Source organism: Rhinoraja longicauda, chromosome 2, assembly GCF_053455715.1.
Source record: "Rhinoraja longicauda isolate Sanriku21f chromosome 2, sRhiLon1.1, whole genome shotgun sequence".
In the NCBI taxonomy this organism is placed as follows: domain Eukaryota; kingdom Metazoa; phylum Chordata; class Chondrichthyes; order Rajiformes; family Arhynchobatidae; genus Rhinoraja; species Rhinoraja longicauda.
Window position 1 is genome coordinate 85,843,264 of NC_135954.1, and position 26,226 is coordinate 85,869,489.

General features: G+C 39.5%; 2 protein-coding genes across 5 annotated transcripts in view; one reads left to right on the top strand and one right to left on the bottom strand.

Annotated features, from left to right (window-relative positions):
- Window positions 1–23,536, top strand: part of dync1i1a (dynein cytoplasmic 1 intermediate chain 1a) — a 143,814-nt gene extending 120,278 nt beyond the window's left edge. For 3 of the 4 annotated variants that reach the window (XM_078422337.1, XM_078422346.1, XM_078422353.1), the window contains 3 exons: window positions 4,526–4,666; window positions 11,760–11,885; window positions 22,895–23,536. In XM_078422337.1, coding sequence (XP_078278463.1) covers window positions 4,526–4,666; window positions 11,760–11,885; window positions 22,895–23,014 — 387 coding nt within the window. In that variant the 3' untranslated portion in view covers window positions 23,015–23,536. The remainder of the gene's footprint in view (window positions 1–4,525; window positions 4,667–11,759; window positions 11,886–22,894) is intronic. The other variant, XM_078422360.1, reaches the window with a different exon arrangement.
- A 1,297-nt stretch (window positions 23,537–24,833) lies between these two features.
- The window catches only part of slc25a13 (solute carrier family 25 member 13), a 103,722-nt gene continuing 102,329 nt past the window's right edge, over window positions 24,834–26,226 (bottom strand). Inside the window, exon 18 of the mRNA XM_078423304.1 lies at window positions 24,834–24,984. Within this exon, the coding sequence (XP_078279430.1) occupies window positions 24,834–24,984 (151 nt within the window). The remainder of the gene's footprint in view (window positions 24,985–26,226) is intronic.

The following is a 26,226-nucleotide window of genomic DNA, read 5'->3' on the forward strand; positions in this document are numbered from 1 at the left end:
TCCGTTTGTCTCCTTTTCATATCTAGCCATTGTCACTTATTACACCCATCTGTCAAACACACCAATCCTCTCACCTGTATCCATCTATCATTACCAGGCCTTGTCCTGCCCCCACTTCCATTTTCCAGTTTTCGCCCCCATCCCACTTCAAATAGTTGGAAGAAAGATCATGACCCAAATCATTGTCCATTGCCTCCACAGATGCTGCCCAACCTGCTAAGTTCCTCCAGTTGTTTGTGTTTTGGTTTAGAGGTGACCCATCACTCTGAAATAGCAGCCCCTGGTTCTAGATTACCCCATTGGAGGAAATGCCTGCTCAGCGTCCACAATGAAACTCTAAAAATTTGGCATCCAATGTTTTAGAAATCCTGCTGGTCCAGTATCTGGCTTATTCATTTGTCTAGAATGTTGCAGGAAGTATGGTCAACAGTGGAGCATGTTTGACAGCAGAACCTAGTCTGGCAGAATAGGAAGACAAGAGGCAAATGTCATTTTGTACAGGGGAGGAGGTCGAGAGTTGGGGCTCTGGAGTGCAGCTGAGGCCGAGATTCAGTATGGGCCAGATATGCAACCTGGGTCAGGGTCGAAAACACCATGGGTCAGGAATGTTTGTAGTTCTATGGCAGGAGCTGGGGTCTTGAGTGTCTGTATATTTTCTGCTTCCTTTCAACTCGCTGATTTACAGGGACATTTATGGTGTAACATGTTTACAAAAAAAAGCGAAGTGAATGTGTGTTTAGCTACTAATAGGAGTAACATCCAATAGTCTGTAAAATTCACTGGTCCTGCACCACCAAAAGCCTAGTGGGCTGGGTTATTAAGGCTCTACTGTACCTAGTTGAGCTCCCTCAGAATCTTGCTTGTTTCAGTAAGATTACTTATTTTTTTAATTCAAATGAATATAAACTCAGTTCCAGGTCTGGTGAAGATCAATGGATGTGAAATACTACCTCTGTTTCTCTTTTCAATCTGTTGAGTGTCTCCAGCATTTTCTGTTGTTGAGAAGGCTACTCGGCTTCTATTCAGAAAGGTCATCCACACGGGATTCAAACAGGTTAAACTTTTCCTCAATTGCCTTCAAATCAATCAATAAGATCAGAACTGTGCGAGTGATCTCGCCAATGCACTAACAAAGAAACTAAAGAGAATGGGATCAGCAGGTCAGGCACTGTTTATGGGGAGAGAAATAGTTGATGTTTCAGGTTGAGAACTAAATTAAAAACATCCCAAATTTTATACTGCAACACCTTTGCAATATAGGCCAGCATTCCATTTGCGTTCCTAATTACTTTCTGTTGTTGTATACAGACTTCCCAAAGTGTGGAGACCAGAACTGATTGCAATGCTATCAAATGAACAGTGGTTAGTCACTAAAATGGTTTGGTTAAACACTAGATTGCTGCCTGAGGATGTTCATCATTCCCTGCATTCCGGTATGTCTGTCCACTACATTGAACTCTTTCTATGAAGTGGATAATCTTTCATTTTCCCTGCATTACAAATCACTCCGAACAACTTGCTTTTCTGGCTCTCTGTGAATTGACAAAATGTGGTTGCGAATCCCTGTTCCTCCTAAGCCATTTACTTGCTTATTTTAAACAGTTGATTCTGGTACCTCTCCATCATTTGCAGCTTCATCTGTGGATTACCCATCTATACATTCTCTTTATGGGCAATCTATTATCATGCTGATATTTCCCTGGGCACAGTAATCTTTGATATCATGCCTTAACCATTGTTAATTTGACAGCTTTGCCATCAATTCTGCTCTCCACACTTTAGGAAAGATGTAAAAGTTTTACATTGGTTGTGGAAATTAATTAATAGAAAGGTTCATAGGATTTTAGCTGTGTTTAAACTGGAGGAGCTGGAGTTGTTCTTGCAACAAAGAAATTTGAGAGGGCATTTGACAGTAGTCTACAAACTCCTGATGGGTTTGGATGGAATGAATGGAGAGAAGGGGGTTGTGAGGAAGTTTTCCCACTCAAAATGTGGGAATGATCTGGAACTCACTTCGTGGAAGGTGATGCAACCATTACTTTCTGAAATAATTTAGATGAGCTCGAGAAGCATAATAGTTTGCAGGACATTGGGGATGAATTAAGGGATGGGACCTTGAGGGATGATCCTTGTACATCTCGTAAACCTTCTCTGCACTCTGCAGCTTAACGGCATCCTTCCTATAACAGGGTGAACGAAACTGAACACAATACTCCAAATGTGGCCTCACCAACATCTTGTGCAACTGTAACATAACATCCCAACTTCTATACTCAATACCCTAACCAATGAAGGCCAATGTACCGAGAGCCGTATTGACCACCCTATCTAGCAGTGATGCCATTTCCAAGGAACAATGTAGCTGCACCCCCAGATCCTTCTGATCTACAACAGTTCCCAAGACCCTTCCGTTCACTGTGAAAGTCGTGACTCTGTTTGACTTCCCAAAATGCAACATCTTGCACTTATCTGCATTAAACTCCATTTACCATTCCTTTGCCCACTTGCCCAGCTGATCAAGATCCTGCGGTAATTTTGATGGAATAGTTTGGATGCATTGGGTGCGGCTGAGTTTATCACGATAGAGAAATCTCTGGGCTGGGAACAGGTGTTCGTCCAGACAGAGGTGGAGACAGCAACTTGCATCATGAGCAAGCCCGCAGCATCTTGGGCAGTATGTGAACATGGAGCAGTGCAGCCCAGTGTATTTTTAGACTCCAGGATCAACAGTTCGGTAATGAATCAGCATTAAAGGGGCCACCATTATAATATAGTAGTCGGTATAACACTTTAGTAAAGATGATAATGCAACCATGCACATGAGGATTCAGTTAGAGTTGCGACCACACAACAATTGTGACCTGGGATCGATCTTGATCTCCAATTCTGCCCGTGCAAATTCTGTTTTCCACAGGACCCCTCTAAGTTTCCTCTGGATAATTGTATCGTTCCATGTTCCCAAGATATTTGGATTGGAAGGTCAGTTGGCCACTGTAATATTGCCCCTGGTATATAAGTGAGTGGTATAATCTGTGGGAAGATGATGGGAATGTGGGGAAAATGGAGCGGGATTAGTGTAAATGGGTAATTGCTGGTCAGTCCAGACTAGACTGAGGGGTGCGTGCCTTGTTATCTGAACCTTTCACATCTATGTTTCTCGTGCGTGCAGTTCATTTGATGCCTTATGAATGTAACCCAAAAGAGTAACATGTCATTAAGTCCTTTTACAAAGGGAGCCATTAGATTCTGAAGAATTAATTTCACTCACTGGCCTATAGCTGCTGTTTTTTGGGTGGTGACTCATTATTCATGATCTGTCAATCAAAATGAATAATAGTATATCGCTATTTTTTCAAAGCCTTTGATGTTTCTGCTCTCAGCTGAGCTGGCAGGAGCCATTGTGAGAAATAAGAAAAAGCATTTCGCTCTCCTATGACCTGCTGTAATGCGACATTATTTTGCACACAACAAATCCACTTTTAGCATAGCAGGATTTGATATGATCCGAGTGTTGTAATTTGGCAAGAAAAGCTCAAAGTGCTGTTTGAGTTACTTTTTGTTTAATCTGTAAAAGTAAAAAAATTCTCGTGTACATGTGTAGAAAATGTGTTCACATTTAAGTGTACTGTGTATTCTGAAGTGTGTATGAAGATCTTCATGCGATGATGTAGTCACAGAAAACATAGTGAAGATTAAAAAGATCTATAATCTACAGCATGGTGCAGTGGATAAAGACACTCGGTGACAATCTATACAAGAACAGTTGAGATTTATTTTCCCACTAGAATGAAATATTTGCTCATAAAAAGACACTTACTTTTGTGAGGGTGGGTGCATTGGGTAGGCAGGGAGTGTATATGTGTGTGTGTTTGAATAGGTGAGGGGTAGGGACAGAAAGAAAGACGGAGAAGCATCTTTTATTCAAATTTATTTTACTTAAGAGAAAATGACAGGTAATAGCAGTAGCCCTTATGTTGGTCAGTGAAGTTGAATGTTTGCCTTTGATGTTGGCCAGTATTTCCTTGCAGCTGTCCACATTGTAGATGAAATGTCTGGAGTGGAGATAAGCAGAGTAGGTCATGTGGCCTCTGGGGAAACCAGTTCACGTCGACTAGAACTGTGCTGCTGCACAGGGTTTGTTCGCTAGATGGCACTCTGTTTCTATAATGCCAGCTTGTTGTTTGGAAGCCTGCAGTTAATTCCGCTGCCTGGTTCACTTAAAGCAGTTTTACCACAGTTTGATTCATTTGGACATGTAACCTCCTACTTGTCGTGAATGAATTGTGAGCTGGAAGTCTAAATGTCTACCTGTCTGCGGCATACTCGTGAAGTGCTTATGGATTTTTAAAAATATATTATTTATCGTACCAGGCAGCTGTTGTATTGAAGTTACTCCCACCTTTACAGACTTTCATCTCATTGGTTTATGACACTTTGAAAATGTGCAAAGTTTTTAATTAGACTTGCCAGACAGCCTCGGGCAGTACTAGCGCCACAAAGTCTTCTTGCTCTCTCCGCCTTACAGCACAACAAGCCTCTCTACTCCTTTGAAGACAATGCAGACTATGTCTACGACGTCATGTGGTCACCAGTGCATCCTGCACTATTTGCCTGTGTGGATGGGATGGGACGATTAGACCTCTGGAACCTCAATAATGACACCGAGGTGAGGAAGAAGTTAACCCTTTATGATTTAACTTATTTTAAACATATGCTTGGAATTAATTGCAACCATCCAGTCATTGAATGCAGGATCTTCTCTGCGATATTCATTGCCTGTTGATTTCGAGTGGCATCAAAATATCACTCGAATATGGAAGATATAAGTTTGTGAATTATTTAATTCCAGTCTTGCCTGAACAAGATCAAGAAGTAAACACATTTTTAGTTAGAGCATGTAGTTTGGATTCCTCTTGGATGTTTTACTTTATACATTGCGTATTAATATTGTAGCATTTTGGCATTTTTGCTAGGCTGATTTATAAGAACAGAAAAAAACAACCTGATTTGCTTATTTAAACGACCATATTTTCTATTTTTTGTTTTGGGTCACAATGAAACAGTTTGTTCCACGAAGCCTGATTCTTTTTCTAAAAAATGGTTTCCACTTTTATCTATATATATATATATATATATACATATAGAGTTTACATAGAATTTTGTTATTTAATACCACATCAACTCAAAAATGCAGGCAAGTCATTTCAAGCTGGACGTCAACGGACTGGAGACAAAAAAAATCTTTTGAAGTGTCCGCAGCAGGAAGCGGTGCAGCCTTTTTAATTATGAGCTACACAGCTGCAGGATATGAGTGGGGAAGACTTTTTTTTGCAACAGCTATGTTTTAGGAGGAGGTCGCACTGCTGTCAGGTACATTTTGTGATACAAGGCAATAGACCAAATTTTGATTTAGTTTTTCATGAGGAAAATTTGGTTTGGTCATCTGTTTTGGTACAAATTCCCTGCTGAAACTTGTTTATTTAAATACTTAACCTTTTCATCTCCAGGATGGCACCAGAAAGTAATTCTCTCACCAGTTGTTCCCAATATTTAAAATTGAAATGGCTGAAAAAAACCCTTTTATTTTTAAATTAGTCCAGTTCAAGGAAACGCATTACTGATGATTTAAAGTACTTGCATTTGCTGTGTATTTGAAATACATAAACATAGGTACTGATGCCATATGACATGAATAAATGCCACAAAATATTATAGAACTGCTTCAGTAAAAGCCCAAGTTTCTGGTGCAATAAAATGTGTGCTGTTTACATACAAGTAGAAACTGGGGTACACCAAGTTGCCCTTCGAGCCATTTCCAAAGTTCAGTAATCTCTCATCCTGGACTTCTTCCATATTCCCACCTAGTTCCCACACCTGTTGGTTCCAAATCCTTCAATTTGCTCAAAGGATGAGGATCCCCAACCCTCAGACAAAGAATCTCAAAGACTAACAATCATCTGTGCAAAGAAACGCCCCCTCATCTCAATCCTACATGCCCAAACCCTTTTATCCCATTGATAAAAAACAAAATGTAAAAGCTCAACAGATCAAGCAGTTTCAGTGGAAAGAGAAATAATCCTGAAACATTAATTGTTTGTTTCCATAGACATTGTGATCTGAGTTTTTACAGCATTTACTGTTTTATTTTAGATTTCCAGCATATACCGTTTTTATTGATTTTTCATTTATCCCGAGACTAAATAACCTAGTTTTAGATTATCATACCAGAGGAAGCGGCATCTTGTCACCTACTGTGTCAATCTTCAGAATATCCGAGAGAAATTTCATTGAAATTTGAGTAAGTCAGTCTTTCCGCTTAGCCAAAATTGATCCAGAGAATCTGTCATAGATCCAGCACCAAAAGGTGTGTGCATGCTGTCTATAAGGTAAATATCAATACTAATCTCATTTCAAATTCCAATAACCTCAGTGAAGAAATACCTTCTAAAATCCCCTCCTAAATCTCCTACCTCTTACCTTACAGCTGTGCTCTCTGGTTATTAGATATCTTTAGACTAGAGATACAGCGCGGAAACAGGTCTTTTGGCCTAATGCGTCCCCGGCGACCAGAGATCACCTTCGTACACTTGCACTATCCTATACACTAGGGACAATTTACGATTTTTACCAAAGCCAATTAACCTACAAACTTGTGCGTCTTGGGAGTGTGAGAGGAAACCAGAGCACCTGGAGAAAATCTACGCACTCACAGGGAGAACGCACAAACTTCGTAGAGAAGGCGCTCGTAGTCATGATTCTCTGGTGCTGTAAGTTAGCAACTCTACTGCTGTGATACTATGCTGCCTAAGGAGAAACATTTCTCATACACTAACCGTGGAATATTCTTAATAATTGTGTACTTCATACATCGATAGGACAGGTTTGGAGGGATATGGGCCAAACACAGGCAGGTGGGACTCGTGTAGCTGGGACATGTTGGCCGGTGTGGGCAAGTTGGGCCGAAGGGCCTGTTTCCATGCTGTATCACTCTATGTCCCCCTCAGCCTCTTCTACTCCAAGGAAAACCTGTCCAGTCCATCCAGTCTCTATTCACAGCTGGAACCCTCTATCCTGATGAATTTATTTTGCATCTTCTCCATTGCCATCCCATCCTTATATGGAACTTTACATTCTGTATTCAGTTTGGTTCTCTATTACAATTCTTGCAGCTCTTCAGTAAAATGTAGCAAAAAATTAGATTCCTCATTTTTATATACTCTTGACTACTGGGGTAGTGCAAGACTTGCCAACGGTGCTGATTAGCCTCCTACCAAAAAGTACCACTTGTATTATTCATTCACTCTTCCAGACTAAAGTGACCCTTGCTAATCATTCTGATTAATATCTTTAATCTTTACACCTTTAATCACTCTAAACATAATATTTCTGTCATTGATCATAGGAAATAAAACTCACTCTGAACTGCAGTCTGTTGCCAATTGTCAATGTAATCAATTTTAAAAGTAGACTTTTGTTAAAATTGTGTGTTCAAAATGCTATGAATTCTAAGTTAAGGTATGGCCACATGTAGGGCATGCAAGGGTTTGTGATAGGAAAATTTATAAATCTCTCAGATTTCCTTGTGCATAGGTTTAATGGGTAGGTAAGGGAAACTAGTAGATGTAATGCATATGGATTTCCAAAGGGTGTTTGATAAGGCCCTATTGGGCCCAAGGCTGTTACTGAAACATTCAGGTGATTGAAGATAATTAATCTTTTGCCTAATGGAAACAGTTGGAATATAAAGGTGGCTTTGTTTGGCAGACTTGCCAGCGAGGTGCCACATGCATTCAGTTTCAAAGCAAACACATCCAGAACTGTACGCAGTTCAGGGCGATTTCACTAAGGCACTCCATCATTGGATAAGTTTTTCTACTCCTGTACTGAACCCCTTTTATAATAAAGGCAAACATGCTTGTATTAGAGGGCATTAGCTATAAGGAAAGATTGGACAAACTTGGTTTGTTTTTTCTGAAATTATGAGAGACCTAGATAGGGTAGATGGTCATAACCTTTTTACCAGAGTGGAAATGTCAATAGGGAGAGGGTGTAGCTTTAATGTGCGAGGGGCAAGGTTTAAAGGAGATGTATGTATGGGGCATTTGTTTATAGTAGTGGGTGTCTGGAATGTGTGTGGAGGCAAAGACAATTGTAGCATTTCAGTGGCGTTTAGGTAGGCACATGGTTAAGCAGGGAATTGAGGGATATGGTTCACATGCAGGCAGAAAGGATTAGTTTAATTTGGCATAGTTTATGGCATAATAATTTGGCATTAGTTTAACCTGACATCCTGTTCGGGATAGTCATTTTGGGCCGAAGGACCTGTTCCTTTGCTGCGCTGTGTTTTATAGCACTTTTCCTCCTAATTTCGTCCCCTGCATGTTGGCCATGTAAAAGCACACCCAGGTCACTTTGAACACCATCCATTCTCATCTGTTCCACATACCAAATTTGATGACCACACATGATAGTCCACTGCCCATGTGCTTGCACATTTATGTGGTGTATCCACACCCACAACTCCATGAAGCCTCTTTACATCATCCTTCCTTTGTACATACAATCCAAATAGTTTAGCGTCATCAGCAAATCTTAATTTGGCATTTCACCTCAGCCAAATTGTTGATATAGATCATGAAAGCTCAAACATTGATCCATGCAGCCCTCCATTAGTCACAGCCTGTAAGGGATCAATTTGTTCCTTTGCTTTCTATCCAATTCTTGATCCACGTTAGTATATCACCCTCAATTTTGTGCTTCCATCTTTTAACCAACCACCTGTAGATAACCTTATCAAAACGTCTCAAAATCCAAATACACCACATCTGTCTTATCAGATCACTTTCTCAAAGAACTTGTACAGATTAGTCAGCGTGATTTTTATTTCTCTCATCAGCCCATGTCAAATAACTTCAATCTTTTAATTATTTTCAAATTGTTTTATAACTACTTCATTCATTATGGTTGCCAGCATATTCCTTACCTTTGTTAATTTAATGAACCTGTTTTCTCTTTCAAATAATTCTTAAGTAGAGATGTCACACCAACAGCTGTGAGATATCTCACCCACTGCAATTACAGCAAGGGGTTTGCAAGGCAACTAGTATTTTGGCAAATGATGCAAGAAAGTTGGAGTACAAAAGTAGAACATAAAACAGTACAGCATAGGAACAGGCCCTTCAGCCCAAAATGTCTGTGCCAAACATGATGCCAAGTTAACCTAATTACTTCAGCCTGCATGCGATCCATATTCCTGCATTCCCCGCATATCTAAGTGCCTATCTAAAAGCCTCTAACATGCACGTTATCCCTAGCAGCGTGTTCCAGGCACCCACCACTCTCCGTGTTAAAAAATAAAAAAAACTTGCCCCCGCACATTTCCTTTAAACATTGCTCCCCTCATCTTAAAGCTATGCCCTCTAGTCTCTGCCATTTCCACCGTGGAGGGAAAAGGGATCTGACTGTCTATCCTATCGATGCCTCTCATAATTTTATATACTTCTATCAGGTCTCCCCTTAACCTTTAGATAAAAAACAATTGTAAGTTTGTTGAGCCTCTCTCATTTATAGCTAATATTCTCTAATCCAGGCAGCATTCTGGTGATCCTCTACTGCACCCTCTCCAAAACCTCCACAGGCTTCCTGTAATGGGGTGACTAGAACTGCACATAATACTCCAAATGCGTCCTAACCAAAGTCTTATAAAGCTGTAATGTGACTTCCTGACTCTTATACTCAATATCCCAACCAATGGTTTAGTTTATTAACACATGTACTGAGGTACAATGAAAAGGTTCTCAATGAATAAAAGTCATGAATGGAGTCATGAATGCAGGCAGCTATGAAATTAGTACTTTCCATCTAAGTACTAATTTCGTACTTGACTGCATTCATGACTCCATGCACAAATTCCCTCTTTTATCCTTGAGCGTTCCTTCCTTCTCCCTGTTACCCTCTTGTTTTTAATGTATGTACAAAAAGTGGTGGGATTTTCTTGACTCCAACTCGCTGTTTAGGCCCTTCTGATTGCCTGCTTGAGTTCTATTTTATTTAGTATTCCTCAAAGGCCCAATCTGATTTTTATCTTTCTTCACATATGTTTTCTTTCTCTTTTGACCAAATTTACAACCTGTTTGGTCATCGAAGATTCCCTTGCCCTTGCCATCCTTCTTCCTAACTGGAACTTGATGGTCCTGAAATCTGATCCACTACCCTTTAAATGACTCACAGGTCAGATGTGGGCTTGAGCAATAACAATTGCTCCCAATGTACTCTTTCTAGCTCCTGACTCTGCCCAAAATAGACTTGCACTAAAACTCCAGTCACCTGGGCAGGCTCTTTTCCCAATGTAAGGTCCAGTATGGTTGCAACTCAAGTTGGACTATCCAGATACTGCATCTGGAAACCGTCTGAACCATCCTCTCACCAGCTAGAGTGCAGTCCTAACCTCCCATCTACCTCATTGGAGAACTTGAACAATCTTTAATCGGACTTGATCTTGCACTAAATGTTGTATCCTTTATCTGTACACTGTGAATTGATTGATTATAATCAATATTGTTTTTGACTGGATAGCATGTAACTAAAGCTTTTCACTGTACCTTGGTACATGTGACAGTAATAAACTAAACTTTTGGATACACGTAACAAATTCTTCTCATCTAAGCCTTTTGCATTGAGCAAGTCCTAGTCAATATTGGATACAAAGTCAACCCTATTACCATCTTTCGGTAATCTATCTACATAGCTGTTCCTTTTTCTCCCACTGGCCTATAGTAAAATCCCATTGGAGTGAATGCATCTTTTTCATTTTTGAGCTCTACCCGTGTTGCCTCAATGGACGAATCCTCTAGTATGTCTCCTCTTAAGTACTGCCGTGACACACTCTCCGATTAGTAAAGCAACTCCTCCAACTCTTATCTCTATCGCATCAAAAACATTGAAATCCTGGAATGTTAAGCTACTAGTCCCGTCCCCCTCTCAACCAAGTCTCTGTAATGGTCACAACATCATAATCCAAGCACTGAACCACTGGAAAGACTGACTTTTTGAAATTCTTCATTCCAAAGAGCTGTGGATACATATTCAATTTTTGTACATTGGAAGAAGTGAGCAATATGGAAACCGCTTGGAAAATGAATCAAGAAACAAATTGCTGGAAGAACTCGGCATCTGTGGAGGGAAATGGACAGTCAATGTTTTGGGTTAAGAAACTTTATCTGGCATGTGGATCAGTTAGATTATCAACCATAAAGAGATGAAATGGAGGAACAGCCAAGAAAATTCTTGAACCTTGTTATTTTCTATGTTCTTCCAATAACACCCTTTAAATCGCAGCTGGCCCCAACTTGCCACAAGTGTCTCAAAATGGAATTGTTTGGCTTGCAGTATTCATTCATGTCCATCCCAAATTGTTGAATAAAACATAATTTTCTCATTTCTAACATGATTTGTTTGGAAGATGTTGTTCAAATGTTCAGGCATTTTTAAAGCTGAACTATAAATATTGACACTTCATTAAATGAAGTACAGATAACTAATTTACATCAAATGTTTTCATGAAAGGCAAGTTCCATCACACAGAATGATTTATAATTTGTAACAATGAAGTAAAATAGCACCTTACATTAGACTTTTTTACCTGCTTATTTTAATTTCAATGCTTGCTTTAATTTCAATGTACTAAATACACTTGACTTCCTTTTGGAGCCATAATTGCTTACAAAACATTCAATTTTAATATTGTTTCTTTTTATTAGGTACCAACAGCAAGTGCAGCAGTCGAGGGAACATCTGCACTGAACAGAGTCAGATGGGCATCGACTGGCAGAGAGGTGGCAGTGGGAGATTCAGAAGGACATGTATGGGTTTATGATGTCAGTGAGGTAACTAAAAATGTTATTTTATCTTTGAAATTGCCTAAAATCTGATTTGCATATCTCTAAATATCTGAAGTTTCACATGCTCTTAAAAACAATGAAAAAGTAGTTTGACATTTGTGTTCTTTAATTTGTTATTTGAATACGCAGGTTACTTACCATACACATATCTCTGCACATATTTTAATACTGATATTTAATGTTGCTCATTATTTTCTGGGAATCGGCTGTCTCCATAGATTGATTTCTGGGTCGAGGACGATGTTTCTGCTCTGGCCTTATTACCCACCTCAGAATGCACAATTAGGTAACCATGGATTCTTATGCAAATAGGGCTGAGATGTCTGATAGAATTGGCTTCCAAAATGGTGTCTTTCACCACTCTTGCAGGACTCTAGTGAGCCCTGCATGGCCTTTGCATGGCCTTCCGATTCTCCTCCGAACGCCCTTTCCCTTGTTGAGTGGTCGTGGGCCAAGGGTTCCCAGGAGTCGATGGGGATAATGTGTTTCCTTCAGGAAGCATCGAACATATCCTTGCATATTATTCTGTGTGTACAGGCAGATGAGATTAGTTTAGTTTGGCATTATGTTTGGCACAAACATTGTGGGCCAATGGCCCATTTCCTGTGCTGTTCTATGTTCCATGTAATCAGCTATCACGATGGAGCCTGGAGCAGTGTTTTGAGCGTCTGGTATTGGGTGGGGTAGCTGAATGCAAATGATCAAAGCTTCAGTGTAGGGGATGTTAACCTGGGAGAGGATACTTGTATTGCTTCACTTATCCTCCTTGTGAATTTGGAGGACTTTGTGGAGTCAGAGCTGGTGATGTTCTTCCCAATGTCTTCGGAAGGCTGCAGTAGATATTCCACGAAGGGAGGTAGGGATTACTGTCCTGCATAGTTCTGTGATATTCTTGAGGTCTGGATTCAGTTGCATTGAACCTATATATGAAGAGCTGGAGTCGTCATTGTCCACTGTGGTCCAACACAATCAACCAGAAGCAAAAAGAACATTGTCTTTACATATTTAAAAGAAAGTCTAATTAGTTTTTAAAATTATAATCCATCTTGCCTGATTAATAAAACATTTTAAACACTGTCTTTCCAATGAAACTACATATAAAAATATTTGGAGGTTAGTACTTTCATTAGAAATGAAGTGTCGCCAGTTAACTACTACAAATTTACACCGTCCCCTAACGCGCGTGCACACACACACACACACACACACACGCTAGAATATCTGCAATGGCAAAAATCAAATCATGGTTGCTATTCAGAGTCATTCTACTTGCATCTTACTGCTCTTTCCAGCAGCTTTTCTAAAACACATTACATGAAAATACACAGGACATTATAGTGGGTGGTATTGTAGACAGAGATGATTATCAAAAATTACAGCAGGATCTTGATCAGCTGGATGAGTAGATTGAGGAATGGTTAATGAGGTTTAATGCAGATAAGTGCAAGGTTTTGTAAATTAGGAAGTCAAATCAGGGTAGGACATTCACAGTGAATGGCATGGCCCTGGAGTGTTGTAGGGCAGAGGCATGTAGGAGTACAGGTATGTAGTTCCCTAAAAATGGTATTGCATGTAGATAGGGTGGTAAAGAAGGCCTTTGGGCTTCATCAGTCAGGGTAATGTATAGAAATTGTGACATTGATAGGGTTGTACAAGATGTGGTGATGCCGCATTTGGAGTACTTGTGTTCAGTTTAGGTCACTCTGTTTTAGGAAGGGTGCCATTGAGCTGGAAGGAGTGCAGATAAGATTTATGAAGATGTCGCCAGGAGGGCTATAGGGAAAGGTTGTGCAGCCAAGAATTTTATTTCTTGGAGCGCAGGAGGCTGAGGGGTGATCTTAAAATGGTGTATAAAAAAATCATGAGGGGAATAGATAGGGTAAATGCAGTCTTTTATCCAAGTTAGGGAAATCAAGAACTAGAGTGGACAGGTTAAAAGCAAGAGGGGCAAGTTTTAATTGGAACCTGAGAGACATTTATTTTTTTCTCTCAAAGGATTCTGGGTATATGGAACAAACTGCCATAAGAGGTGGTTGAGGCAGGTACAATAACAGCACACTTGGACTGGTTCATGGATAGGAAAGGTTTAGAGGGATGTGGCCCAAACACGGACAAATAGGATTAGCTTAGAATGGGGTACCTTGGTTGGCATGGACAAGTTGGACTAAAGGGTCTGTTTCCACGCTGTATGACTTTATAACATGATTTTCTTTCTTGTGGAAAGATTCTTTGAAAACTTGTTATTTGTAACCCATCGTCTTCACATTGAGAGAACAAGCTGTAGTAGCATTCTGTTTCATGCTCCTTTCAGTGCAGATATATTTTCTAGCTTGCATCCATCTCGTGTATTTGTGGAAAAATGATTTATTGGCATTAGCTGAGAACAGCTTAAAAAATAAAGTGTAAAGTTCTGTTCTCCTTGTTCTGTGAAGTAGCCTGCTTATTTTGATTGCTGTTACAAGTTACACTAAGTAGTAATTTACAGAAGCCAATTAACCTTTCGGCACATTTTTGGGATGTAAGAAACCAGAGAGAACTGGAAACCTGGGTGAAACCCATGTGGTGACTGGGAGAACTCTACATCCAGGTCTGGATCAAACCCAAGTTCTTGGAGGTGGGAGACAGCAGCATGAGCTGCCATTCCACCATGCAGCCCAATTAAAAAAAATATGGGATAGATTCATTCAAGTTAAAACAGAACTCTTTGAGGGTATGTCAGTGCTTAGAAGAATTTAAAGAAATCTCAGGTTGAAAACTTTGCCCTTGTCATTATTTGTTTTAACAGGAGTGAAATTTGTTCAATGTAGTAAGTAAATGAATGGCAAATGTTTTAAAATAATTCTGCCTATATTCTGAAAATGGAAAATATAAATTAAAAACTTTTAATTTTGTTTGTGCTTACTGTTTTTCCACATCATAAATTTACAGTAATCTTGTCAAACTTGAGATAGATTTAGAAAATGTTAATGTTATTTGGAGTTTAATACAAATCATTCAAAAGAAACATTTTAAATGCCATACAAGCTTGGGCATATATTTTTATAATTCACTTGATATTCACTGCCTATCAATTTTTTTTCCTGCTGGTTTCATAGTATGTTTTAAAATTGTAACAAGATCTAGCCTGGTTTAAAACAGCCTCAATGTACAGATTTTATTAGGTAAAATACTAACATGAAGGTATAAGTATATAGGATTAGTGACACTATAAGGATTGTTTTTCAATAGCCAAATTTAATTTTAATGCCTAGCCTGCAGAACATCCAGCGTCGTATAGAAAATGAGGTATAAAGCATAATTTGCATATATTTTTCAGTAAAGTTTTTTTATTTTATGTAATTGGATAAGACTTGGAATCAAATCTATAGTTAGCAATAAAAGATAGACACAAAAAGCTGGAATAATAGCGGGACAGGCAGCATGAATGGAGATAAGGAATGGGTGACGTTTCGGGTCGAGACCCTTCTTCAGACTATGTTTCTTTTAATGATATTTATTCATATACTGAGTTTTATTTACATGAGTTGGTTTTATATATGAAATGCTAATTGTTGTGATCATAGTCTCCTTAAAATATAGAAATGTAATTCAAATAATGACAAAAGGAAACACTGTTCCTTTTTTGAAGAGCAAAGAGCAAGTCAGTTTGAAGATCTGATATGCAAGTTTGTTCCCAAATGTTCTTAGGGAAATATCCATCCTTTGACAGACTGATTACAGAATCAATGAAGCAAGTTGCTTAGAACTGCAGTCACTAAATTATTAATAAGCAAAATTTGTAGGATGATATTCAGTGATCACAGGTATGTGCTTGTGAAAATTTTAATATTGTAAAATTGCATTGAATTCAAAAAATGCAGGACACTTCTTTTAAAAAGTATGTGTGTCTAAGGAATCCACGTTCTCACAGCACTTCCATTTTCCTTCTACCACCAGCCTGCCAAAACATTCTCGACAATAACTGCTTCGCCACTGTGTTCTCATAACTAAAGTCCATCATTCCTTGAATTGTTTTAATAGATCTAACTGCGCTCTTTCCAAAGTCTTCACATTTACTGAAATAGGGTGCCCAATAAAATCTTTTTTTCCAAAATGATTAAGCCATGTTTTTTGACAAATATGACAGCTTTTCCATCTGTAGCTCACTGATTAGCTGTAGGTTTTTTCATTTAGAGTTACAGAATGGTCAAAACATTGAAGGACATCATTCAACCCATTCTCCAATAATCCTGCAATTCTTTTTGTTTCGGATACAAATCAATCTCTCTTTCGAACATTGCTGTTGAATCTCTTCCTACCAGAAGCCCGAGAGTATTTTCCAGGCAGTGCTACTTACTGTATGTAAAATTGCATTGACCTCGTCAGTGGGTTATTTTGCCATTTGCCTTCTGTGCCCTCCAGCTTTTCATCTCTCTGTCAATGGGAACAATTCCCATCTAGCTACTCTACCCATATCTTTTGTAATTCTAAATGCCTCAGAAATCTCTTCAAAGGAAGGGTTTTAATTATTGTGCTAGTTTGTGCCAAGGAGAACAGTTTCTCCAGTGTGTTCAAACTAAGCCCCCCATTCCTTCAATCATTTTAAGAGAGGTTTCTGCACCCTTTCCAAAGCCTTCATGTTTCCTGATTTACTTGCCCAAAACTGAACATAATTCTCCAGTTGTGGTTTAGCCAGCATTTTATAAAGGTACATCGTGACTTCCTTGCTTTAGTACCCAGCATTCCTTATGCAGTTTTTAACCATTTTCTCAACTTACCCTGGCACTTTCAATTGCGCATATACATTCCTTGATCTCTGTTCTTGACCCCCCATTCCCAACCAAACCACCTTTCACAGTTGTGCCCTCTAAACCTGGTGCAGAAATTGTGGTTAGAAAATAACAATTTTTGTGCTAAATATTAAGCGTGTAATTTCCCAATCAATTTCCTTTAATTTTTTTTTTAAACTAGGTGATCTATGGAAATAATTACCACTAGATTTGCATTAGGTGAAGGATTCCTGAAGCATGGTGAAGGATTTAATTTTTTTTAATGATTTTTCCATTATTTGATGTACAAGACTTAATCTGGGGTAATTATTCAAATTTAAACACAAATAAAATTTCTGATGCCAACAACAGTGCATATCAAATTTAAATTTTATTCAGAACATAAGAGTAGTGGAGGCTCAGCTAATGAATTGAGCTATATTAAAGGCGCATTTTGGGTAGCTATTTACATCGTATTGGTAACACTCCTTGAGGCAGTTATATTTTAAATAGTTGATCATGATCTACTCTTTCTGTAAAAGAGGGAGACTATAAAAGCATGATGTATTTTAACAAATGTGCAAAGACTTAGTGTAACCAAACCTGGATTACTGTTTACAATTTTTCACTACAACATAGAATGGGGTCATTTTGGTCCAGTTACTAATTGCTGACACACAGACTAATCCCAATCCCCATTATTTTTACTTGTAATCTATTCTACCTTTCGCCTACATACTAGGAGCATTTTACAGTGGCTATTTAACCTACCAGCCCGTACATCTTTGGGATCTGGGAGTAAACTGCAGTTCCTTTACAAAACACTTGATAGTCTTGACATGGCCTCCTTTACATTGCTGAAACCAAGCATAGATTAGATGAGTTTTGTGGAGTACCTGCTTTCTGCCCAAAATGGCCATCTTCCGGTTACATGTCATTTTGACTCTTTCCCATTGCTATGGAGAGGTCAAAAGCAAATTGAAAAATAAAACCTTGTATTCCTCTTCGGAAGCTTGCAACACAACGGTACAAACATTGAATATTCGAATTTCGGATCATTCATACCCGGATCCAGCTCTACCTTTCACCTACCAGGATATGTCCCAAATCCCTCATATTGCTGCACACAGGCAATCTTTACTCTTCCCCTTCAGTCCTGATGCAGGGTCCTAACCTGAAACATTGATTTGCCCATTTTTACCTGCACAGGTGCGTGCTGGTTGACCTCCTGAATTTCTCCAGGGTTCTGTTTTTGAACCTGAAACACGTGTACATGAGAACATGCAAACTCCACGCAAATAGCACCTGAGGTTCGGACGAAGGCCAAAACTGAGCACAGGCAGCTATGAGGCAGTAGTTCTACTACATCTGCTACTGAAAAACAATAACTTTAGTCACGGTTTTTCAGGAACAATATATTCATGTTGGAGTCAGAAGGGAAAAGATTCTCAAAATTCATTCCTGATATAAAGGAATCTTTCCGGTGAAAGATTGAGTAGATTAGACTCAAGATGTCTGAACTTTAGAAGAGGTGATCTAGAACCAGGAGGGATAAATTGTGAATGAAGCACACCTGTTTAAGACTGAGATGAGAAGTAATTTCTTGTGAGTGTTGAGTCATCAAAGGTCTGGTGAACATCGACCGATCCATGCTGCCTGGAAAGCTGAAAATCTGGTGCCTGCAGTTTGGGTTACTACCTCGCCTTATGTGGCCACTAACCATGTATGACATCACCCTCACAAGAGTCGAGAAGATGGAAAGAACAATCAGCTCTTTCATGAGAAAGTGGTTAGGTGTTCCTCGATGCCTGAGCAGCGTAGGCCTGTACGGTCAGGGGGTATTCCAGCTGCCTCTCTCTAGCCTCACAGAGGAATTCAAGTGCACTAAAGTCAGACTAGAGATGACCCTGGCAGAATCAAGGGACACTGTTATCCGAGCTGCTGCCCCAACCCTGGCAACAGGAAAGAAGTGGACAGCTAAGAATGCAACACAGCAGGCAAAATCTGCTCTCCACCAAGGCGACATGATTGGGCAAGTCCAACACGGAAGAAGTGGCTTGGGGCTTGGCGGAAAGCGACCATGCTGGAACAAGGCATCCTCACTGGAGCGCCGGAAGTTGGTCACGGCCGAAGTCCGCCGACAGGAGTCGTCGAGTAGGTGTGCCAAGGCTGTGTCGCAAGCTAAACAGGGCCAGTGGATGAGATGGGAGAGTGTGGAAAAGCGGAAGTTCAGCTGGAAGGACATGTGGGAAATGGAGACGAACAGGATAGGTTTCCTCATTCGGGCAACCTATGATGTCCTTCCTAGCCCAAAAAATCTCAACCAATGGCTGGGCGAAGATCCATCATGCCCCATCTGTTCAACACCAGAGACGCTTAATTAAGCACATCCTCACTGGAGACATAATCAAGTGCTCAAATGCCTGGCAGCGACTCTGGAAAGCAGGAGAACAACCAACAATGCCCTGCCGCCCAGAACAATCAACCCAGTTATGCCAATTGCCTTTGTTCGGGAGGGGGAACAAAGGCAACAGAAAATTCCGCCAAGGACCAGGTTTGGAATGCTGGAGGCAGCTCGGGATTGCCAGATGCTGGTGGATATGGACCAACGACTTTCACTTCCATCAGCGATAGCCATCACTAACTTGAGGCCTGATCTTGTCCTCTGGTCGGACTCTCAGCGCATGGTGTATCTTGCAGAGCTCACAGTCCTTTGGGAGGATGCTGTGCAGGAAGCCTTCGAAAGAAAGAAACTGCAAAATACAGAGCTTGCAGCAGAGGCAGAACAGTGGGGCTGGAGAGCAAAGATCTGCCCAGTAGAAGTTGGATGTCGAGGATTTGTGGCAACATCTACCGTAAGACTGATGAAGGACCTGGGGATCAGCGGACAAGCCCTACGCCAGGCCATCAAGGAAACATCACGGGTGGCAGAGCGGAGTAGCCAGTAGCTCTGGCTGAAGAGGAAAGACCCAATTTGGTCTCCCAAATAAACCGTCTAGACAGATGCAGAGGGGGATGATTCTGGGACGCCAGAATGCACCGCTGAGCCTACTGGAGACGTCGTGGGTCCAATCAGCGAAACGTCGATGAAAGTGGGTGCCCACTTGATAACCCCAATGACGTGTCTGCCTAGCCTTTCTCAACATCGGAGATTCCTAGGTGAGTGCATAAGCCTCCCATCACTACCGGGAGCAAGTTGACATTTGGCATTTTGGATTTTTAACATCTTGTCCTGTGTATTTGGAAATATAGCACTTGTTCTCAGAATGCTGTGGATACAATGCCATTATGTATATTCAAGGGTTTTTAGATTGCAGAGGAATCCAGGGTTATGAGTATCTGGGAGGACACTGGAGTGGAGGGCAATGATCAGATCACCCGAATCTACTGAATGGCAGAGCACACTTGTGGTGATGGTGTATGGCCTTCTTTCCTTCTGCTTTATTCTAAGGATTGTAAACAGGTGATCCGTTTCTTTGATAAATAAAGCATTTGATTTGGATGCTACCTGTAGTAGTAATTCAAATGGTTGAGTTTGGGGTGTATATGTGCTTCTGCTAGTGGGTTTTCTTTCCTCCCACGTGTAAGACACCACACTAAAAGCTGAACTTATCACACTTTATTCAACTCCCAGTAAAGAAGTAGCCCTGACTTTAAGAATAATCACTCCTTGTGGGATGCTGCTTGATCACTATTAAGGCACACAAGACCACTGACTTCCATGCTCTTGCATTTCCACTTGCATTTATAAAAGAGTATATTCTCCATGTCCTCTCTTTCGAAAAAGGTTTGCACCCTTATCAACCTTTCAAGGCCAAATGTCATCATGCTCCACTAAATTGATCTTAAGATCTATGCCCTCGCTTCAAGTAATTGCCATCTTGCTATCCAGCTGCCCATTCCCTTGAATTTGGCTTCCTGTGCAATAATTTTCCATTCCACTGCTGGTGGCTGCCAAAGCTCTGTAATTTTCTCATTGCCACTCACACAGAAGCAAACCATGAAATGTCTGGTTTGTAAATTTTACTTAATATTTCAGTCTGCATTTTGCCATGTGTTTATAGAGGAGAAAATGGAGAACTTTAGTTATTTTTTTAGTTTGCATCTAATTGCACATGTGTTTATAAACAGAAGACATACTGGCTCTTTGCAAGGAAAGCTTTACCATCTGGTCATGCAGATGGTGCATCAGAAGCTAAATGCCAAAATGTTTGTGCCATGTAGAAATCTGATTCTTAGTCACTCAGCTGTTGCACAAGCCTTCATTTGACCGATCATACTTCGAAGGAATCAAACTGATCATAATTTCAACAGACATTTTTAGCTGCTTAAGCACAATCCAACTCCCTTCCTAGCTAGTTTGGGAAATATATATTGTTAGATTTCAATATGTAGAGATCAGTAACTTTCACACAAGGACATTGTAATTTTTGGAACATTACAGGGCATTGATGTGAAAATTCTAGGAGGAATCTTACGAGACAACATTCCAGTAACCTTGCTGAAACGTATGCATGTGTTGGTTGTCAGTGAGATAGAATCGGGTTTGGCTATGCTGCTCAAAAATGCTGCAAAGTCTACCATTGCTATCCTTGTTTGCATGGGATTGTTGGTAAAATATGCCAACCAATGACTAACAAATAGGTAAGAGGTGCTTGGGGGGTGGAAAGTAAGAGGGCTAAATATGACAATCGGCAAACAGACTATTCTACAATTAACAAATTAATCTAGTAAACAGCCTACTTAAAGAAAATAAATAAATGAGTACTACTTCGCAGTGAAAGTAGGATAATTTCTCTGGAAAATGCTCTGTGAAACCAAAACCGGGCAGCACCGTGGCGCAGTGGTAGAGTTGCTGCCTTACAGCGCTTGGAGACCCGGGTTTGATCCCGACTACGGGTGCTGTCTGTATGGAGTTTGTACATTCTCCCCGTGACTGTGTGGATTTTCTCAGAGATCTTCGGTTTCCTCCCACAATCCAAAGACGTATAGGTTAATTGGCTTGCTATAAGTGTAAATTGTCCCTAGTGTGTGTAGGATAGTGTCGTGTGCGAGGATTGCTGGTCGGCGCGGACTTGGTGGGCCGAAGGGCCTGTTTCCTCGCTGTATCTAAACTAAACTAAACTGAATCTCTTATCAATTGCAGCAACGTAGTTGCATTTGATTGACAGGAATTGCCCAATTTTCTGGCAAGCTATAGCACTGTCACCACATGCTGCTAGAAATCTGCTATCTTCAGTTTTGATTTGAGTTCACTTAATGAATTTCTGAGTTCTGGGAGAAAAATTGCTTGTACATTTAGTGTATTGGCTCTCATAACTGGCAAATTTAAAAACAATGTACAAATCCTATTGAGATGGCAAGAAATACAGATGAGATTAAAGTAATATTATGTATTAATTCTGTCTCTTCTGCTGAATAAACTGGCCTCTGCATGGATAGCAGGAAGAGTTGTAAATCTGTGGAATTCTCTGCCTCAGAAGGCAGTGGAGGCCAATTCTCTGGATGCTTTCAAGAGAGAGCTAGATAGAGCTCTTAAGGATAGCGGAGTCAGGGGAGAAGGCAGGAACGGGGTACTGATTGAGAATGATCAGCCATGATCACATTGAATGGTGGTGCTGGCTCGAAGGGCCAAATGGCCTACTCCTGCGTCTATTGTCGATTGAAGAGTCTTCTATTTCACTGACTTTATTTCCTGCACTAATCACCTTCATGGTACTCCTCTGAATAAGAATATCAATTTATGCCAAATTCTAGGTATTTTTGTTACGCAAGTGCACGCCCACTCGGGGTGTGGATAGTGGCCAAAATTGAAACTTATATGAAGACTTTGTCATTTTAATCTTTTTTTTCAGGTACATGCAGCTTCTAAAGAATAAAAGCATGACGTGCTTGCTAATTCCCATTTTTGTGATTCTTATTTGTTAAATGTAAAAAAAAGTGAAAAATGCTTAAGTTTTACTGTTACATACACCTAGTGTTTGTTAATCTACATTTACTACGAGCTGGTGATTTATAGCCTTAAAATTATTTGGCAACTTGACAAGATATAGTATTTGAGCTCTTAAATATGTTGGCTTTTTGCTCATTTTCATCATTATATACAGTAATCAAATCAGTTTCAAAACTATAATTTGATATTCACTGTTGTCACTAGAAATAGGAAATAAGGTAATTGTTTGAAAGCTTTTGAGTCAAGATATTTTTCTAAAAGGTGAAGCTGTTCCAAACTATTATCATTCACAGCAATTGGCAGTCCCACACAGTGATGAATGGGCTCGTTTTGCAAGGACCCTGGTGGAGATCCGGGCTAACCGGGCAGATGCTGAAGAGGGAAGTGTAGTTGAACTGTCTGCACAGCTGTAAGCCATTATCTACACCCAAAGCCTTGCCAGCCCTATGATGCCATACCAGATATGCCAGCGTAAAGTGCCATTTAAGATATAAAGCTGCTATTATTTTTTTCCATTTCGCACTTCTAATATGTTAAATGTGTTTAAATATCACATTGCATTATGACATTTCTGGGTTCTAAGATCTTCAATATGTGTCAAATTCTGAAAGTATAAATATGCATTAACGCATTGGTTAGTTTCATTTAATGACATGAAACCCATAGTTAAATTTTGTTTGCAGGTTTCTGTGCTGTACATCTATTAGTTCCATATGATGCCAGATATGACGTGCAGATGTGGCAAGCCATACTGTACAAGACTGAGCCAAGAATTTCAAATGTGTTTTCAAATGTGCATTCAGAGTGCACACATTATGAATGGTTGTACTGTATTAGCATTGCTTCTTATTTATTAAACTACTGCATGGAACATACTAGAAAAATATTAAACTAATCTAGAACATGTGCTATCTTTATTGTCTCCTATGCATTCCATTTTTTCTCATTAAATTCCAGTGTTTAGCTTTCATTTAAAAAAGTTTCCCTCTAAATTTCTGACTCAAGTCATATGGCAACCAATCTCATTTAAATAGGGGCTTTAAAGTTTCCAATATATTTTATAATACCGTCACAACAATTCAAATTCCTCGCTGTCAATTGCATACTAGTCAATGTACTTATACCTGAGGCTTGAATATTAATTTACGAGTAAGACTTAAATCTGTTAAAAAAAATTGGATATTAATTACCATCTCTCATGGAAGATGACCGTGTTAAACGTGTTTCGCCTGTTGTTAAACAAAGATGACATTGAAATTGGTGCTTAGGAAACAACCGCAGATGCTGGTTTAAATCAAAGATAGCATGTCAAGCAGCATCTCAGGAGAGAAGGAATGGGTGACGTTTCGGGTCGAGAACCTTCTTCAGACTGATATCAGGGGGAGGCGGGGGGGACGACGACAAAGATAGGATGTAGTAGGAGACAGGAAGACAGTGGGAGAACTGGGGAGGGGGAAAAGAGGGACAGAGGAACTATCTGAAGTTGGAGAAGTAGAAGTCAATGTTCAATTAAAGCATTTTGAAGTCTGCACATTCCTTTCAAATCTCATTCATCAAGCACTTAATGCACACCTACCCATAAGAAGATACCACGTGGAGGAAAAGTACGCTGCAATCAGACATACTATATCAATATCAGCAATCTCTGCAATGTTTATCTGGTTGCAGTCCATCACAATTCTCACAAATGGCTTCAACAACATTATTGTCAATTCAACAGGAACATAAAATATGTAAAACATTAAGGTAACTGCTGTATTTGGTGTTCCAGCTATTCAAGCTCAAGTAATCATGTTGCAAGTTTCACAACAACTCACCAATGTTTAACAACTCACCAATATGGTTCAATTTTGGAACAACTTGTTTAAATAAAAATCAAATTATTTTGACATGTAAAATTCCAATGTTTCCACCAATTAAATGGATCATTAACTGGATCACCATAATTTCCTTTAATCACATATTACATCAAGTAATTCAAATCTCACCAGTATATTAAATCAGCATATTTTTTGAAATATTTACAATCTGCATAACATCAAAGTATATAACTAGTTTCAATAAATGAAAACAATGTAAAGGATGCATTCTATGCTAATAACATATTTTCATTTCAAATTGTGTAAATAAGAAGCAAATGTATTGATAGATTTTTTTAAATGGCAAATGTTTCTTCATTCTCTTATGAGTCATTCCACAAAGTCCTTTTTGTTCTGCCCTTGAATTCCATGATCATACATTAGGTGAAAAACGTGGAAGATAAAGCCCAAATTTGCGTTCAATTCCAGCAAATGTGGCAACGACTAATTTATAGCCACCAATGTAATCTGGATTAGGAGCAGGTAAACTAAATCTTGAATGTGGGAATGAAATTCCAGATTTCCTGTTATTCCGATCCGGAAGAAAACAAAATGCAATAATTAGTTAATAGAAATAAAACTTTCATAGCAAAGAAGCTTCACATGCTCTACAAGTGTTTTACTTCAAGTACAATAAATAAATAGAAAGAAAGCAAAGAATCATCCTTAATTCCAAACTGTACTTTCTACTCTCAATGAAGTAACTATATTGAATTTGGTTGATTTGAAAAGAGAAACTATTCACAAAGAACAATGGCTTCACCCAAAAGTTGAAATGTACAAACATTCCCATATTAGAATGCAAGTTCTCAGCCACATAACAAAATAACTTGCAGTCCTCTTCCCCACAAGGCCTTTAAATCACAAAATCTTGACGACTGTACTTTTTAAGTTTTCATTCAGGGTTTTCATCTCCAATAACTTAGCTGCACCACCATTACAATTGCTGACCACAATTGTACAAATGTTTTCCATGGGATCTCTCTCCTTTATTAGTTTACTTGGATATGAATTTATTTTGATTAAGTCAACATAAAAAGACCTTGCATATTTTATCTTACATGGACTAATCTATAAAATTGTAATCTGAAAGATCAGGGCAATAGATATTGTACACATGCAGCACCAGACCATCTGGTGAAGCACCTGTGGAAGGAAAGGAATGGTTGACGTTTTGGGTTGAAACCCTGCAATAGGGCATGGGTTGTCTTCTTGTCTACATGGACATTAGCAATATATATTTGACAAAAGCCCATGTAGTAGGGTGGTCTGAAGGTTTGATCAGGTGGGATCCAGGTTGAGCTAGTCATTTTATACAACTTTGGTTTGGTGGTAGAAGTCGTAGGTTAGTAGTGGAGGTTGTTTTTCAGATTGGAGGCCTGTGACCAGTGGTGTGCAGCAGGGATTAGTGCTGGGTCCACTGTTGTTTGTGATCTATATTAACTATTTGGATGAGAATGTAATTGTCATTGTGAGTAAGCTTGCACATAATACCAAAACTCGTGGCACTGTGGATAGTGAAGATGGGTAACTTAAGATTACATCAAGATCTACAGGAATTATGGAGCGGCATATAGAATTTAACTCCGACGAGTGTGAATGCTGCTACTTTGGATGTTAAACCAGGATAGGACAGTAAATGGCAAGACACTTGAGGGTGTTGTACTGCAGAGAGACCCAGGGATACAAGTACATAGTTCCGAAGTACATTATCCTGGCGTATTGTGTATAGTTGTAGTCGCCTCGCTAGATGAAGGATGATATTT